This window comes from Homalodisca vitripennis, chromosome 1 (genome assembly GCF_021130785.1).
Source record: "Homalodisca vitripennis isolate AUS2020 chromosome 1, UT_GWSS_2.1, whole genome shotgun sequence".
NCBI classification, from domain to species: domain Eukaryota; kingdom Metazoa; phylum Arthropoda; class Insecta; order Hemiptera; family Cicadellidae; genus Homalodisca; species Homalodisca vitripennis.
The window spans coordinates 132454411-132473872 of record NC_060207.1 but is presented as its reverse complement, the minus strand read 5'-3'; the positions used below and the strand labels follow the sequence as shown (position 1 = coordinate 132473872).

Here is a 19462-nt window from a genome sequence, read left to right as displayed (position 1 = left end):
TATTAAAGATCATTATTGAGACAAATTTGGTAATAATCTATTTATTAAGTGACAAACCTATTATATACAGGGTTAGTGGTAAATTTAATACACATTTAAGAAGACTGTGGCGTATTATGTTGGGACTGTTGCTGTTTGTACATTTCCATCAAACAGCTCTGTGGCAGTAGGGGCTTGGCGTTCTGCCATTGGGTTCTCAGTCTGAAACAATAACATAACTGTAAAATATTTACCATCAGAATAAACAAAACCATATCAATTGGTTCAATTCTTCCAATTTACCTTATATGACTAACATCTAAAGTCATCCAGTCCAAACTGTATCAAAACTTTGCTTCCACAATTAACTTCTTGAAATATTTTGACCTTTCTATGTGTGTTTTGGATTGACCTTTTTTTACTACAATGGCTCTCATCAACAAGGCTGAAAATGCTTCAAGTATTAATTATGTAAACAATGATTTGACTTGGTGTGAACAGTAAGAAATTAGACATTTGACATTAGTTATGACACTGATCATGTAATGCTAAGAACTCAGACTACCTTTTATAGTTCATTTTGGGTAGAATAAATAATGGTTTGTACTGATACAAAGCCCCGTAAAAGTCCTGACAGGGTTTAGAAATATTTTGTTTTTATGCTAATGGATACAAAACTCGGTATACCACCTCTGTCAGTGACTACCTAGAAGGATGATCTCTCAATGACTCTTTGTATCCTGCAACTATTTTACTACTCAGTAGGAGGGTCATTCAGTAACTCTTTGCCTCCTCAGTAGAAGGGCTCTTTAGTAACTCTTTGCCTCCTCAGGAGTATAGTCTTTCAGTAACTCTGTTTTCTCAGTAGCAGAGCTCCTCAATAATCATTTGCCTCCTCAGAAGGACACCCCTCAAAAAAAAAGTCGACACAATTTATCTATACATACAGTGCATAATTTCCACTCTAACCTTAATTCAGGTAATAGAGAATAGAAATTGTGATTTTTTGGTGTTTTTAAAAGCACTAAAAACGGTTGAAGACCACTAAAAACGGTTGAAGACCACTAATACTTACTTTTAGAGTCTCTTATGAGCATAATTGTTGTAGTCTTAAAGTAGAAAAGTTTAGTACATACAAAAACATAATTCACTTGAACCAGAAGTGTTCATATACGGGAAAAGTTGCGAAGCTACAGGAAACAGCTAGTATTTAATAAAAAGCCCCAAAGTTGAGATTTTTGGTGCTGGCCGAGTTTTCTCATGAAATGAGTAATTTGAACAAAAAAACTAAATAAATTTGTTGTTTGTTATAATCAAATAAGTAACACAAAAATTAGCTATAAAAAGGCAAGACAACTAAGCCATCTATAGATTTATTTCTAAAGTTTATTTCACCAACAACAAACCTAAACTACATTGTATATGTCTAAGTATATAAATGATATGGCTTAATATACAGTATGTCCAGTCTAATGTAGAGACAGAGTAGGCCGGATATCATTAGAGCTGGATATGGAATTGTGATATGAACATAAATTATTTATAACATATGCAATACCAAATTCTAACAGTTTATTTTTTGAAGACACTATGTAATTATGAAAATGTTGAATATTGTTCTGGAACTGTTTTCTATGACATTTTCTAAATTTATGTTACAAAAAGTTTATTTTATTTAAAAAAACCCAATGCACTGGTTATTTTTAATGTTGTGGTTACATACGTTTAATAAAAAATCATTCAAATGGTTTATACAAATGTATATATTTATACGAGTATATAGTCATAACTGATTTACTTACTCCAAAATTTGCTGGAATCATGGGCATTAGTAAATTAGTACTTTACAGGTAATTCATTCTACAGCAAAAGAAATTGAATTAAAAAAAACAATTTTTATATACAAATGTTTGTATATTTTTTCTGTATACACATCACAACTGAAAAAAAACTAATTATAGTTTGCATCAAGTGAAATACAAATGTAGAGATATACTAAAAAAAATGATTTCACACTACAAATTGCGTGTCATAATAAAAGGAAGTGATATATTAGTTTTATTACAACATTAATATATGCACCTTACAATAAACAACCCAAACAAACAGACCTACAAAATTGTTGCTTTTGAAACAGCTTTCACGATGACTGCTGACCGATAACTATTAAAAATGGAATCAAATTATATTACATATCATAGACTTTCATTTGGTATAATTAACACCACTAAAAATGTTTTGTCATATGTACAAATAAAATAAGAAACGTCGGTTTTCCGACTATTAAAACTTTTGTTGGTGGTTATCCAAGTAAAGACATAATTTAAAAAACCGTACTCATAATTTTATTAAAGGAGTATTAAAACTATAACTCCTACATAAAAACACTAAATTGACCTAAGTTGCACTAGAATTGGAACTTTTCAGTGATGCTACTCTGAGTTTTGTATAAAGAATAATCCCTAAGGAATTTTTCAAAAATACTGAATTTTGTTGATGAAACTGGTCATCAACTGCCGTAAATCTTGACGTTTATGGATAATTTTTAATTTTCTTTTACTACTCTTAGCTAAATAAAGGTTAGTTATGTTTTATATACAAAAACCGAAAGCTCATAATTTTGTCTTTTCATTGGTATATATATATATATATATATATATATATATATATGATACATTAAGGGTGTTACGTAGCCTTAAAAATTAAATCATGAGTTAAAGTACAATAGTACAGGATCGTCAGAAATCCAATAGTTGCCATTTCTAGTTAAACACTTATCAAGCATGAGAAAGATCAGACATTTCATTGCAGTAAATATTGAGAGAAATTACAAATTAGTACAAAATGTACATTTTTAGGAGAAGTATTTAGTGTCACTAATAGATTTTGCCAGATATATTGAAATATATATCTGTACCTCAGAACCATATGAGCCTAAGTCCAAAATTTCTTATTTTTTAGGTTATTGCACGTATGTTCTTAAAATTTCATTTTACATCCAGCCATACCATCGTAACTCCGCTAAAAATTCTATTTTTATGATTTATCAAAGGTTATATGAGTCTAAGTCCTGAGGTATATCAGAACCAGACAAACTTAACTCCACCTATGATGTTATGGTTCTGAACATTGAGCATTTCAGCAAAAACCTAAGTCCACAAAATGGACTTGCCATTGTCTGGCCCTAGCCACTATACTCATTTAGTCTCAAGTCCTGTTTTCTGAACAGCTGATGACTGTCAATAATACTGTTGATATTGCTGCTGCCTGCTATTAGAGAGATTATTGAGGTTAGGACTGAGCTGTACTAATCAAAGTTTTATTCTACTTTTAACAAAACGTTTTGGTATTAATATGGAAAGTAGGGGAAAGTTTATACTTTCCAAATTGAAAAACCTTAATACGTTCACTGAAGATAATCTGAAACCTGAAACTAATGATTGTCCTAGCAATCAATCAGTAGAAGTTCCACGAAGAAATTCCACTCCTTCACCGACTTTAACCGAATTAAAAGTAAGTATTTTTTAAATATGTTTACAAGCTAACAATATGTAAAACTTAAAGTAAAATTCGAATTTTATACTCAGACCTCAAGGAACAATTTTTATTATTATTATTATTAGCCTAGGTTTAGAACATTGTTGTGCCAATAGGAGAAGTAGGCCTAAGTGTATGTTTGATTTTCAATTTTATTTCTAGGTATTGAATCCAGATTGCACATCCATCCTCGTTTTACCTGACAATGACTCAACCCAATGGAATTTTAACATGCATGAAAGTGAAAATATCCAAGTTGAAAGAGAAACTAGTAAAGACGTACATCTTCTTAATTTCATTTCAACTCCAGTAGAACCAGGTGAGATTAGTAGGTACATAATACTCTAGGCTCAGTTTAAATAAATTTCAGTAAATTTATGGTTGTTATAAAAATCTTTTTTGTGTAAATTACTGTTATGTTTAACCATTTAACCATATTGTAGCAGGTATTTACTCGGGGGCTTTAGCCTACCCTAGCAATAATTTAGGTTCCATTTCAATCGTGTTAAGCTGGGCCTAGACCTAGTACATTGTCATTAGACTGTAAATGCTGTAGTCGGTAGGGACAGAGAGCATTAATTTCATACGATAATAGTTATATTCTTAGGGGTTCTTTGTCTTTCCGACTTGTTATTCTACCTAATTTAACATTCTACATGTTTAACAGAAATTATACTTCAATATGAAAAACTTCGTGAGTGACGAGTAAATTACACATAATTACCAAAAACATGATAAAAATTCAATAGAAATCCACTTTAACGATATAATATTTTTTATATCCACATTCTTTGTGTAGGCTATCTATATAATGAACTAATCAATGTTTTGGCGGAACATCAATTTAAAAAATTAAAATAAATTGGACAAAACCGAGTGAATTTCTCTATTTCTTGAAGGCTGGGAACACTTGTAGGAAAGAAAGCTCTATGTTATTAAAAGCAAAACACTTAAATAAAATTAAATATTCAAAATATCTTAACAATTTATTTTTCAGAGTCAAATGAATGGGAGCTAGAGACGATAACACAAGTGACAAACATGGAACAAGAATCTGGAGCATCGACAACACTGGAAGATTTAGATGATGCGCTATCTTCTGTGAGCGACCTATTTGAGAATGACATCGATGATCCAACATACACTCCACCTTCAGGTTCAGAGAGTGATTCAACTTTAAGTAACGATTTAGAACAAGTACAAAGTCAATCTGTAAGTACAAATACTACAGCAAATAATAATAATATAATACCTCTGGTACCATACACCGATTCAGATGACACGGAGAGCGAGTTACCGATAGTTACTCAACCTAAAAATAAAGGAAGAAAAAGAATAAGGAATGAAAAAAAGTGGAAAAAAAACATTAGAAAGCAGGGACGAATTTCTGGAAAAGAGCATGTCAACTCTAAAGGAGATATTGTAAAAGAAAGAACTTTAAGACCTCCTTGTAAAACTACTTGTCGCTTGAAATGCTCTCAGCGCATAAGTCATGCACAAAGAGTACACATTCATTCTGACTATTATAATAGTGAAAGAAACTTAAGTTCTAAACGCCAGTATATAGTTTCTTGTATTACAACCAAGCCAATAGCCAGGTCACGACAAAGAGATGGTTCTAGAAATAGTAGAAAAAACAGCCATACTTATTTTCTCAAATGGGATAACAATTTTGAAAAAGTTTGCAAACAATTTTTCTTGAACACACTAGTAATATCAGAAACATTTGTTAAGTTTGCTCTCTTAAAAACCCAAAGTACTGGTATGGTTGAACCAGACCATCGTGGCAAACATGTACCAGGAAACAAAATACCAGAGACAGCAAAGGATATCATAAGAAACCACATATCAAAATATCCAGCATATGAAAGTCACTATAGTAGGGAAAGGACAAACAAAAAATACTTGGGTAATGATTTAAACATTTCCATAATGTATACCATGTATGAAAATGAATGTAAAGAAAAAAATATCAAACCCGAAAAGAAATGGTTATTTTCAGAAATTTTCAATAGAGAATACAATTTGTCATTTCATTTGCCAGACAATGACACATGTGATTTTTGTGACAGAATTGATTGCCAATTAAAGAATGCAAACGGTGAGCAAAAAGAAAACCTTCAAGCAGAAAAGCAGAAGCATCTAGATGAAGCAGCACGTAGATACCATTTGAAAAAAGAAGATAAGCTTTTGGGACAAGGAAATGAAAAATTTAAAGTTGTTATGGCAGACCTACAGAAGTGTCTTCCTACTCCAGCTCTCACAAACTGTCAAAGCTTCTACTTGAGAAAGCTCTGGACTCTAAACTACACCATTGACGACAGTAGTGGAAAGAAAACGTGGTGCATGATTTGGAATGAGACCACTGCAGGTAGAGGTGGAAGTGAGATGGCTTCTTGTTTGTTTACCTGGGCAAATGAAGAGCTCAATAAAAGCAGCATTGACACTCTGACTGTTTGGACCGATAACTGCAGCGGTCAAAATAGAAATATTAATATGATTTTTATGTACATTTGGATTTTGAAAACTCTACCCAACATTAATGAAATAAACCACAAATTTTTATTAGCTGGGCATACACATATGGAGGTAGATGGTAAACATGGATTAATAGAAAGAGCAAAAAAGCATCTTAAAACTAACACAATATTTACTACTAATGATTGGGCGAACTTCATCGCATCTTGTAGCAATAAAAACCCATTCATTGTAAAGAAAATGTCTCTTGAACACTTTCTTGATTTTCTTTCGCTTACTAATAAAGATGGACCATTAATAAACAGGAAAAAAAATACTATTGGAGAACCTTTCCTCATTTCCAACACAGTTTGGTTACAGGTTCGAAGAGAAGAACTTGGTATACTGTACTATAAAACAAGCTTTGATGATGTTGATTTTAAAAGTGTGGATTTGAGAAGAAATAAGAGAAAAGAAACAATCATGCCTGAATCAGTTCCGAAACTAAGATCTGAGAAGAGGAAAATAAGTAATGAAAAATTCAGAGATTTAATGACAATCCTCCAGTGGGTCCCTGAAGAATACAAGGCTTACTTTGAGAACCTTCCACATGGGGCTAGTGAAAATGACTTTCCAGATATCAGTTCAACATTATTAGATTAATTCTTACCTTATATTTATAGTTTTTATAAGCAGTGTAATAGTGTTTTATTGACGAAACAATGTATATTAGTTGCTAATGGAAATACAATGCTTAAGTCCAAATAGCATTAAAACAAATGTTTTTGATTTTAGAAAAAACTACTTTCCAGATGCCATTACAACATTGTTAGATAATATATTTTATTAGCATTGTAATAGTGTTTTTATTGACTAAACCATGTATATTGGTTGCTAATGGATACACTTAATTTGGTTGCTTAAGTCCAAGTAGCAATATAACATATGTTTTTGATTAGAGCCAAAATATCGTAAGTCCATTTTTAATGTAACAAAAAAATAATTACATAAAAATACTAAAGCAGTTTAATGCTTCTATAAACATAAGTAAGTTAACTTGTGAAGTAGAAACTAAACACAGTTCATAATTTTATAATAAAGAATAAACACAACTGTTCGTAGTTTTTATGCTCTCCTGTAAAATCTACTAAATGTGACTTAGGCCCATATAGTTCTGAGGTACAGATATATGAACCAGCCTAAGTGGTAATAATAAAAATAAGTAGCCTAAATAACACTAACAATTTATTATAATGTGGTTGCATGTTTAACGGTTTGTTTGTTAATAGCTGTGCTATTTTTGTTTAAATACTAGATTTTTTTTAATTTCTTACATTAACAGATACAATTACTTTTACAATGTGGTTGTATGTTTATTTATTTGTTTGTTAATAGTTGTGCTATGTTTGTTGAAATACTATATTATTTTATTTTTTGCAATTTCACACACTAACAGATTTGCTTGTTTATAATTACTTATGGGACAAATGATTTCAAAATATCCTTTCCAGCACAGTTGGAAGACAGTGAAATTTTATGTGTAATTTTCATCTTGAAATATGTGATTGAAGATGTATTTGAGTAATATATGCAATTAACCCTTCGCACGCTGTTGACAAATATAACCGCCAATATTTACTTTGCTCAAAACACTGTTGACAAATATATTCGCTTTTAAACATTGAGGTTATTATTGGGAGTAAGTAGTTCCCAGTTTTGCCGGTGGAGTGCAGCAACTGCTGGAATATTTATCCCTCAATAGAAAAGCACAGTAATAGTTGTCCCCGCCTCCCGGTTTTTCTCCAAGCTGCAAAATGGCAGCGCACTACCCATGCCACTGCCTGTTTTGCCAGACTCAAGCGCTACTGACGAACTAACTCGCCGGTTTAGTTCGTTCGCGGACTGCGAGTGGAACTGTTGTGTTTACGTTGTCAAATTGGTTTTTGACATATTGGGAAGACGTGTTGTGTGTACACGCAACGGTTTACGCAAGGAGACCATTTACGTGTGCGAGACATGTACCGCCCGGTCGAACCTGCACCCGGATACGTGTTTCAAGACGTACCACACGTTGACGTTATCTTGAACACCGTGATGGCTAATTTTAGATCTTTTTATACCCATTAATGTTTTATTTTAATTGTATAATATACATATAATATACTATAATATAATATTATACACGATAGTAAAATTTCGTTCAACATTTCGTTAAATTTGGTGTATTTATATTGTTTTATAATTTAAATAAACGTATTAAAAAAATTATACTTTTTTCGTTCCCAAAAGTCTTTTTATATGGTAACAAACTCAAATACAACATTAGCGTTGACTTTATAGAAAAAAACTTTTGAGGTATATGTAGCGTTTGGGTATGGTGCGTCCCAAATTGCCATAGCGCGGGAAGGGTTAAGAAATCTGAGTTTGGTTCTGTTTTTACCATAATGCACAATTTTGTACGAGCTTTAAAATGTGTGTCACACATAAGAGATCAGTTGGTGGCCATACCATTTAGAAACATTTTACAGTTTTAAATTAATTATTTACCAAACAATATAAGTCTATTGATAAGTAAATGAATACCAAACGAGGGAACTTTTAAATGAAAGCCTCATATAGTAAAACATGCACGCATAATTATATTATTATAGAAAAGGTTGAAATACAGTATAAATATCATTGCTTAACACATTAACATAGGCCTATATACTATATGTGAAATATCTTAAATGACCGTAGCCCTTTACAGAATCACATCATCGCTCTGTAATGCGAAAAAGTAAATAAATTTCAAAATTCAAAAAATTAAATTTTACCATTAAAAATAAAATTACAGGATTTTGAATTGTATTACATATCTTATTTACTCTATACAACCACAGAGAAAGCTATTAAGCATAATAAAAAACTAAATAACATAAAACCTCTGAAAAACAATTTTGCATCGTTATAAATAAAATTATAACACAGTTTTCTTATTTTATAATGCCTTTTGTTATAGCAAAATTGGGGTTTTTTGTAGGGCAGTTTGCACAGAATGGGTGTGTTGACTCACTTTGTCTTATTTCATGCTTCCTAGTTTCAATAGTAAATATGCTATCACTCCAGTTCAGCATGGGCCATTACAGATCCATAAACGGCATAGTAAAAAACCATTGAAATCTTTATTTATTCAAAATGATAGATAATATATCATCATAATGCGCACTTTTTACCAATACAAAATTTGAAATTTTTATAAAAATACATGTACAATATCGCCTATAAAGTAAAAATTAAAACCATGATCCAGCTTTTATGAGTAAACCAACTTCCGGGCATTCGCCTCCTATTGGCTTGACAGAGAGCCTGGTGTTAAAGTTCAATCACCACAAACCGTTTTATCATTGCTCTCTGCTTTTGTGTTGTTATCATACTTATTGTGTTATATTTCTATCTATGGAATTGCTCATGGTAATATCTATTGACACTTATTGTACTGCTGTCCTCAATTATAGCATTTTTTAATGCTTTTTGACACTATCTAGGAGTAATATATGAAACGTTTATCAACCTCTTCAATGACAGTGATTTAGTGGTTTTTTATAATAATTCCTTTAATCTTCCTTTGCTATCTTATAGAATTACTAGATATATTTGTAATTTCCTGCAACTATATTTACTGAAATATCGTTACTTTGTTTTTACAGTTCTTTGTACAAGACATGTAGTCATTTTTTAATATAACAATATAAACAAACATTTCTTGTACAAACGAGTATTTCTTTAGATTTAGTTTATCTGTTAAGTGTAATCATTTTTCTAATATCACCATATTACACAGAAATTAATAACATTTACAATGATGTGTATTCTGTAACAGTTTAGTTCAAATAAAGTTGTTAAAGTATTAAAAACAAAAGTGTGTTCTCCCGCAATGGAGTGGCCCAATGAATTCAGCTCAGTAGTGCTAGAAGCATGTCACAGTACTTTGATGGAAAAGGGTTAAACCTACAAGAGAATATGAAAGTTTACAGGGCACTTAAAAGTTTGAGGAATACAATGACCATTTGTATTATCCTTTTCCTTATTCAAATCCTTGTTCACATTCATTCCTATTTATGTAGCCAACAATATAATAAAAGTGCTTCTCTAGTTGTATACTCACCATGGGGAAGGTAGCCAAGTTGAGAGCAGGATCTCGATGAGTGAAGGGACTCCACACTCCCTGTACTGTGGGGCTATCTGTGTGCCAGTAGCTGAGGTAACGCGTATCCTGGTACCCGGACTTGGTCCTCATCCATTGTATCCACTTTGCTATCTCCTCCTTCGACATGTTGTTTGTTCCTATGTATTCTTCACCACCGTTCACTACAAATAATTTTTTAATTGCTATAAAATTTGGTTTAAACTAATGCATTTAAATCCACTTAAGCTTTATATACTTATTTTAGAAATCTTTCATTTTAATTCCTTCATCTTTAACAAATTACAAATACAGCTACAAACCCAATAATAATTGTTCTTTTATTATTTATTTTAAACAATAAAAACAAATATTATGTATACTTTACAAGTTCTGTAAAAGATTAGACCATTTAAAACCATAGATTTTTTAACCCTAAAAAGGTTATCATTGTTTTTTGATCGTGTATGTATTTACATGAAAATTTTACTCATTTTCTAAATACAGTCGAATCTCGATAAGACGAATTTCAAGGGCCAAGGAAAAAATTCGTCTTATCGAGGTATTCTTAATAAAGAGGTTTGTTTTATCAAGGTTTAATACTGCCGTCACACGTCTTATAGACGTTTTTCCTCACTCTGAGATAAATTTTATAAAACAAAGATTTTTGTGGCCAACCTCTATAATACGAATCATTGTTAATGTAAATGAAGATATTTTTCAATGTAGGCCTTGGTCAAAAAAAGACTGCAATAATTTAAAAAATACAGTACCTATGTATGTATTAAATCACTGGTACATGGTTTTAGAAACTAATACATAACAGAATAATATTTCACAAAAAATAAAAATTGCAATGAAGTCTTTTTTATTGTTTACCTGCATAAATGGTTGCCATATCCAAAGTGGAATCTAATTCGACGATACTTCGAGGAATATAATTAAAAGAAACTGTTCACTACACTTTCATATAAACAATTTTTCTCCACGAAAAAAAAAAAAACACTTTAATAAATTAATAGCTTCTCTTGTGTCTTTCATTGGCAATTCAGGTAGATCACTTTCCGTCCATGCATCCTTTTCATCATCTTGAGCTGCTTCCTCTTCTTGAGGACTTGAGGGTTGAACAGAAGCTGGGTATCTTCATCCGTTAGATCTCCACATACTGCTACATCATCATTGAAGTCAACAAATCCTTGAAACTCTAATTCTTGGCCCCTAGTATTTCGCTATCTTTACTCCAGTCCTGAAGAGGAATGCGTAGATTGTTTCGGCTGCGATTTCATATCAAAGCCACGCATTTGAGTCACTGTTTGTTTGAAAACTACATACTATAGATGCCGCTACGTAAAATATTCGTCCTATAGTGGTCGCATTTGTCTTGTAGAGGTTCTGTGCTAATATTATAGGTTGTACAGAGATTAATCAGTCCAAATCACAAAAAATCTGTCTTATGGATGTTTTTATCTAATTACTCCTTTGTCTAGAGGTGTCTTTAGCATTGAGTGTTGTGAAAGTTTCAAGGGGATTTGGAAAAATTCGTCTTATCAAGGAATTTGTTTTATTGAGGTTCGTACTAACGAGGTTTGACCTTAAAAGGAATTACTGTATGAAGAAGATTACTAGTCATTAATTAAATCTACATTTATATTATTTCTTTCTATAAACATACTTATTCTTTAGTATCAAAATCAAACATTTGGCATTGTTTTTACAAATAATAAAAGAAGTAAATTGAACATTTCAAAATAACAAATTTAAACCTTGTTAATAAAAAAGGTTTATTGCAATTTTACTACTACTGAGCTATGATTTAGATGTAAAACAATAAAATACAACCGAATTAGTTGAAAAATTACTTCATCATCACAGTACTTTACAGGTTGGCTTGATAGTTTTAGTCTGTAGTTATATCAATAAATCAAATTCAAACTGAAAACTCATACTTGAAGCATATTTAAAACATTTACTCCAAAAACTAACAATAAACCACAAGTTATAACTGTTTAAAGTTCACCACTTTTCATACATGCTGTTCACACAAGTAGGATATTTGACAGATTGGACAAAGTATATATAAAACTAAGAGAAGACTATTTGAAAAATACTGCTCATCAAGAAAAAGTAGGTAGGCCTGTGTTTTACTTTTACATGGACTTATCAAACCACCCTTACAATGTCTTGAATTCGCCTGGGTAACATGTTTTTCAAATGAAGAAATAATATGTAGGCTATCTAAAATATTATTTCCAGAAAGCTGATAGTTTTAAAGACATGTGAACAATGATTGAAAAACCTTTTTCCAATCGCTGAAATACGCATGATATATTAGGGAAAATGCCAGTTCCATAGTTGAAAGAGCTATAGCAAAATTATTAATATCCTAATGTCACATTATCATACTCACAGTATTCAGCCCAGAGACAAGGAGTCCTGTGACGTCTTGGCTTCAGATAAACTACAACTCCCGGATTGTCTCTAGCAAAATCTATTAGATCTGTTTCAATAAATTCCCTGCAAAACAAAAACAATGGTTCAATTAAATTTTTACCTATTTTATTATATGGAGTAACGTACTAATGAAGTAAGGTTTGTTCTTTCTCATTATAACCATTATTGTAACCATGTGACGCATTACTAATCTCCAAGATTATGTAAATAAAGTACTTGTCTATTGTCTATAACAGTGAACCAATTATTTTCAGTTTGGTTCAAAATTTACTTATTCTTTGTTTTGAAATGAAATCAGATTAAAATTTATGAAACTGACTGTTCTATACAAACACATACATTTACCTGCAAGGGATTTATATCATGAACAGTTTACATGTTGAATACTAAGTTAAAAGATAGGAGACAAACAAGACATTTTTTTATCAAAAGATTCTACATGTGCGCAAAAACTACAGCAGCCCTTAACAACAAACAGCAGTCTTTTAACATCCCAACATTGTGTTTATTTATTACTGTCAGAATATTAAACTATTAGTTTATTTTACAAGAAAGTTTTTCTTCAATTTTTGGGATTTCCAAAACTAGATTTCTTTGGTTTTTAAATGTTTTAAAGCATTTTCCTGTTCAAAAAGGTATCCAGTGAAGTTAGTTAACAGCTTGAGTTGCCAACCATAGTTTTATGTATTCTGCTCGTCCTCCTGAAGTTAATTTTATGTAGTTTTAGGGGGTGTAAAAAAAATAACTATGTTTTATACTGTGGTTATATTTGTGTAGGTAATGTACTTTTTGTTATTTAACTTTTTCAGTGTTATGCCCCCGATTCATTTTTTAATGATCATCGTGTTTTTCAAAATGAGAGTAACTTATGGGTTCGTTGTGTACTCTTGTGTTATTATTAAATCAGGAATCTAATATTTTGTTGTGATCGGAAGTTATCTGATGGTTTGTAAGTAGGTTACACGAATATACAAAATCAAGACGTTATGCTTACATTAATTTTGCTGATTAAATTTGTTTGCATTTTGTCATATCTGCTTTCATCCACCCCGGTAACAAGATTTATTTTATTATCAAATTACAATCATCCTCCTAAAGAAAGCAATGTAATATTTAAGGAAATGAAAATAACAATGAAGTTGTGGAGCATTAAAAGTGGAACTACTTTTCTAAAAAGACCGAAAGAAGTTATGGTTAAGTGAATTTACAATATTTGTTTGCTTTATCAAATTGTGTTGCCTAGCTCGCAGTAATGGCTGGGGTAATCGTGATTAGGCCCATCAGACGTTCTGGAATTTGATCTTATTAAGTGATATGTACTACCGCGAGGAATGTTTTTTCGTTCGTCACCATACTGATGGCCAGAGGCACTTGTGTTACCTAATAGTCCAGTCAATTACTATTTTCCATGTAGCCTATTTATCCCATACAGCACCAATTTCCATAAAAATTTAGATTTAGGTTCTTCTTGTCCTCTATTTCAATGTTTACACTGTGCCAGGGATTGCTTTTTTCCTGGAGGTGGATGTCACTCCTTCTCGGGGTTGAGCAAGTTTTTATTGAAAATAATTGTGGAAATCAATAAATTAACTAATAATAAGCAACTTTTGTTCTATAAAGGTTTTTCTGAAAGTCAATACTTTTCGACATATTCACAAGTGAAATTGTTGGTTTCCAGAAAAAAAATCATGTTTACAGATAGTGTTTTGCGAATAACTGGAAAAATATGCATTTAATCCAAAAACCTGATGAGAACAAAATTATAACTTATAAAAAACAAATAAAACATGCATTTATGATATATGCAGACACTTAATACAAATTGAATTATTGCTTGTTGAAAGTTGATTGGTATTTTCAAACGCCAAAATGGAGTTTCTACAAACAAGAACCAAAAACCAATACATTTTTCGGGGAAAACTCATAAAACCTTATTTTAAAATCCTTAAAAAAAACCTTTTATTTTTATTTTGTATGAAAGTTCCTAGCATTAAAACTAAGCAAGTTATGAAGAGAATAATGTTGATTCCTATTTTTCGTTGGAAAAAATAGTGACTTCATTAGTAAAACACAGGCCTACTTAATTTTTCTTGATGAGCAATATTTTTCAAATAGTCTTCTCAAGTAGTTTTGTACATACTTTGTCCAGTTTATGTATACACTGCTTCGGTTTATTGATTTCATCTCAGCAGGAGGATTAGTTCAATTCCACCAATAGGCACTGGTTTCAGCAGTTATATCCTCAAGTGAGTAAAATCTCTTCACCACTAGCCACTTTACCATATCAAGATAGAGATAAAATCTAAGGAAGCCAAATCTAGGGAGAGTAGGAGTGATTTGGAATGAGTTTGAATACCATCTTCATTAACTTTGCAGTCACAACTCTAAAGGAATGAGTAGGTGGACTAGTCGTAGACATTTTTTCTGTAACTCCATTTTTAACAGTTCAGTGAAATGTTAAATTTTGTAATGTTTCTCATATTGCAACTTGAGTTACCAGTGACTTCATAAAGCTGTATTAAATCTGCACAATATGAGTTACTGGTTACCCATGAAGATGGTAAACTTTGGCGTCTGATAGTTTAGTGTGTCAGCGCTATAGTGCTCTACGTGAAATTGGCAGGACTTCCAGATTATATTCTATTAGGGAGCATTACCATGTGCAGTTCTTTCGTTGGAAAAAATAGTGAAAATCTCACCCTCTCTTTCACCTCATTTGAAAAAAATTATTGCCACTTTACAATTCACTTTAAATTTGTGTTCTTATAATATGTTCTGAGTGTTTGACCAGTTTAAAGTACTTATTTTTGAAAAAATTGGGCTTGAAGTGATAAAATCATTTTCGTAATTTAGCGAAAAATCACCTTTTTTTAAATAACTTAACACTTTCACTGCCGACAACGTAATTTGACGTCGCGCAAGGAGTTCTATAGACTGCCGACAACGTCATTTGACGGCGCCGACTTTTACAGTAATAAAAACTCATTTAAACGACTATGAAATTCGGCATTGATAGTCATTCGCTAATTCGATGTTTTTGTTTCTTACTCTATGTATTATAATCTATGAAATGTTGTTGGCAGTCATCTGTAACATCGGAAAAAAAGTGGTTTGTTTACCGCTTCGCGTCGGGCGTCGGCTATTTGTTGTCGTTCTGCTACCGTAGTTCGTCGTCTGCGTCGTTATTGTTTTGCTTGCTATTACGTTTGTTTATGATTGTTTTGTGAGTAAATACAATGAATCGTAACAGTATTGAAGACAATCAAGTTCTAGAAGAGTTACTCAGATGTTCAAGTGACAGTGAAAGTGATGATTTATTCCAAGATGACACAGATAATGATCCCGATTTTACTACTGATGGACTTCTTGGAGATGCAAGTAAGTTTGTTGACATTGTATTTTTACTCAAATAACAAATATAAGCAAATTAGTAATAAAAACATTTATTCTTGTGTTTTGTAAATAATTGGTTTATTACAGAATTTTACAGTTTATTGTTTATTTTATTTTATTTATTTTTTATTTTTTATTTTTTATTATTCAAGACTTTCCACACTAAAAAAAAATATTTCAGCATAAGTAAATTTTAATTGTAAACATGTGTAGCTATAGTGTTAGTAATGACAATTCTAAATACAGAAAAAAATAATAAAAAATATATTATGCTACAGACTAGTACATGGTGATGTTTTTTGGTCAACTTTTTATTTTTTACAAAAAACGTTATGTTTTTAAGTTTTCAACCAAGACTTTCTGTTTGAAAATATTTATGCATGAGCATCTGTGTAGAAAGAGGAAGAACTTAGCTTTAAAAAAATGTAAGTCCTATGGTTTTCTTATAATTAGTTAAAAAATTATATATATTTAAAAATCGTTAAAAATGGGCGGCAGTGTAAGAAAGTTGTCAAAATTAGGAGGCGGCAGTGAAAGTGTTAAACACTATTAATTTCTTCAAATAAAATTTTGTAGAATACAATATTGTAGGTTTTTGTTGTCTGAAAACTTTGTCGTTTTATTTTTTAAGGGTAAAAATTGAGCCGTAAACGTTTGTGTTTAAGCAAATTACTTTTTTGGAGCCCTTTTAGCAAATCTGAGAAAAAATTATTTACATGGGTCTAATTAAATATACCTACAAAATGCTTTTTTGAACGACTTGATTGCTTAAAAACTAAGTGAGTTATGGGTAAAAACTAAAATCACATTTTTTAGAAATTAGAATATGACTGTATATTATTATATGGTACCAGTAAGATTAAACGCCGGGGCGGCAAATCACGAATTTGACGTTACCAACGTATTCTGCTCACCCTCCTGAACAAAAAATATATATAGTACTAGGGGGTGCAAATGACAAATAACATGATTTTAGGGGGTATATTGATAAGTGGTAAAGTTTCTAATGTTTTAATGTTCAGTTTGTGTGCTGTGTCTCGATAATCTGTTTACTTGAATATTATCTGCGGCCGGGACTGATAGCAGCCTGATAGCATACCTGTTATCTGAGTTGTCCGGTGCATAGGTCAGTTCTACACAAGATATTGTGTTCAGTAGGTCGGATTGAGTGAGTGAGTTTACAATGATGAATCAACCATCCACTAGTTCAACCAACCCTAGTGAATTGTGTGTGTCGGAGTGTTTCGTAAAGAGCTTACGTTTTAACCGAAACGAAATTATCTCTTTTTTAATAGAACAGGGCATTTTTAAAAATGAGTGTATTTGTTCGTCGTGCGGTCGAGTGGTGTTTTTAAACCGGGAGACTGTGTCGTTTCGTTGTGATAGACCACTTTTTTGTTGCTGCTGTTTAGCTATATCCGCCAACACACTAATGGTAAGTGTTCTCTGTTAATATCCATCTATATATTTGAGTTTTTCATGATTTATTTAGTTTTTAAACTTTACATAATTGCCTTTGCATTACATTTCAATTTATATTTTTGATCAGCCCCTCTAGAATTTTATATTTTACTGATAGGTACTATCTCGAGGGATGTTTTTCTTTTATTGACATCAGCGCGGGGCAGCACCGAAGGTGCTGCCGAAGCCCGCGCTGATGGCCGGAGGCACTCGTAATTAATTTTTTTCTCGAAATTAAGAAAAACATTATTAACTTTGATCAAAATTCTGCTCATTTCTGTAATTTCTCATTTACGTTTGCAAAGATGGCGGCGCAACCGATGACGTCATCACGAGGTTCAATCATTGGCCACAAAAGGTCACGTGACGCTAGACGTGGATGTAGAACATGGAGATATTACTGGAAAGTTATTTAATTTTTTATTTTCTAGAACTTCGTTATTTCTCATTTCCACCCCATCAAACCTTATACTTTTTTTTATATAGGACGATTCCAATAAGTTAAGAACGCAAAACTCGTATTTTTCCGCCCCGGCGGTTAATATGATAATTACCTATTATATTCATGAATACACGAAGTGGCTATATTTTAGGCTTAATCAAACTGTCACTTATATACTGGGTGTCCTACAAGTAACCCGACAAAATTTCTTAGGTGGTTTCCTCTCATCAGAATAATGAAAACAAATCATATAAACATATGTCCAGAAAGATTTCACCTGATTTTCTGAGAAAGAACAGAAATAAAGCGAAACTGATATTTCAGGGTGTTAATTTATCATATTTTATGTAAAATGAACTTTTAAAACGGAATAAAATACATCCCAGACCTGTAAGACCACTAATTTCTGAGATATCACACAAAATATTTGAAATTAGGTCTCGATAAACCTGCTTTGTTTACATTTTAATTTAGGTTTAAATGAGTACATTAACCTCACTTAATGAGTAACAAGCAAAGTTTGTAACCAAAAGTTGTAGGTAATTCATTTCTAAAGAGAATGGTGAAAAATTAGCCAATAAACAAACACAATTATTTTTAGGAGCAAAACTGTTTAACATATTAGAAATTGTCTATTGACATTAATTTAAAGTATTTACAGATGGTTGCACTCTCAAAACTAGTATTTTTTCTAATGGGGGAACTTTACACCCCTAACAAATAAAAATCAACCCCTTCACAGAGCCAACTTTGAAGTAGAGGGTAAATAGAACCTAACTCCAAATTTTGATGCTATTTTTAAATCTGTGCTGATGACCAGAGGTACTTGTGTCGGGATGATATAACTTTTATTCTTAGAAGGTTTAACAAAAATCGTCTTTTATTTAGGTCAAATTCCCCTAATTTCAGTGTTATTGGTATTTTACGCAAGAGAACAATAAATATTACTCTGCATGAGAATAGTTCTCCTTTTAACGTTCTTTAACTTCGTTATTTGTCATCTCAACCTAATGATATAAAAAATAAATTAAATTAGTATAAAATAAATATATTTTCATAAATTAAAAAAATAATTATAATTACCTCATGCCTTTGCTACCACCATGGGATTTGCAGAACTTCAATGTTAACCTCTGCAATTGACACACGTACCTCCCGACCCCATTTCTCAATGGAGCTCGGGGATACATTGACTTCATGAATAAATGTGAGTATGACATATTTTTACAGCTATAACGAAATATTACATATAAATCAGAAAACCGTCCACTTCACCAAACCAAGCCACCTAACCTAAAAATTAAAACACAATAAACGAAAATTGCTACACCACCACAGACTAGCTTCACTTTGGCTTTTTCTTCTGCTAGCTTGTATAGAGAATATACGGCCGGTGTACTCACATATGTGTATTGTGCTTACAGTGACAGGCTGTGGGACGTAATGCGTGTATTGTGCTACGAGCTCCTCCCGTTTGTTTTCAATGGGGTGATCGTGACAGGCGGAGAGAAAGAGTGGGGGCAGAGCCGAGCAGTACCGATAAATCCCGAACATTCCTGACAAACCCTGTACATGCG

At 31.8% G+C, this 19462-nt stretch overlaps 2 protein-coding genes across 2 annotated transcripts; one reads left to right on the top strand and one right to left on the bottom strand.

The window, feature by feature from the left end:
* Positions 1 to 114: 114 nt before the first annotated feature.
* Positions 115 to 19244, bottom strand: LOC124353201 (39S ribosomal protein L43, mitochondrial-like). Its single transcript, XM_046803095.1, has 4 exons — positions 18969 to 19244; positions 12546 to 12652; positions 10121 to 10323; positions 115 to 201 (listed from the first exon to the last, which is right to left on the bottom strand). Exons 1-4 carry the CDS (start codon positions 19103 to 19105, stop codon positions 115 to 117), a joined length of 534 nt encoding a protein of 177 aa, XP_046659051.1. The 5' UTR covers positions 19106 to 19244.
* Positions 2902 to 6763, top strand: LOC124371392. Its single transcript, XM_046829726.1, has 3 exons — positions 2902 to 3492; positions 3679 to 3835; positions 4514 to 6763. The coding sequence occupies exons 1-3, from the start codon at positions 3334 to 3336 to the stop codon at positions 6634 to 6636; spliced, it is 2439 nt and encodes an 812-aa protein (XP_046685682.1). The 5' UTR covers positions 2902 to 3333; the 3' UTR covers positions 6637 to 6763.
* Positions 19245 to 19462: the final 218 nt, after the last annotated feature.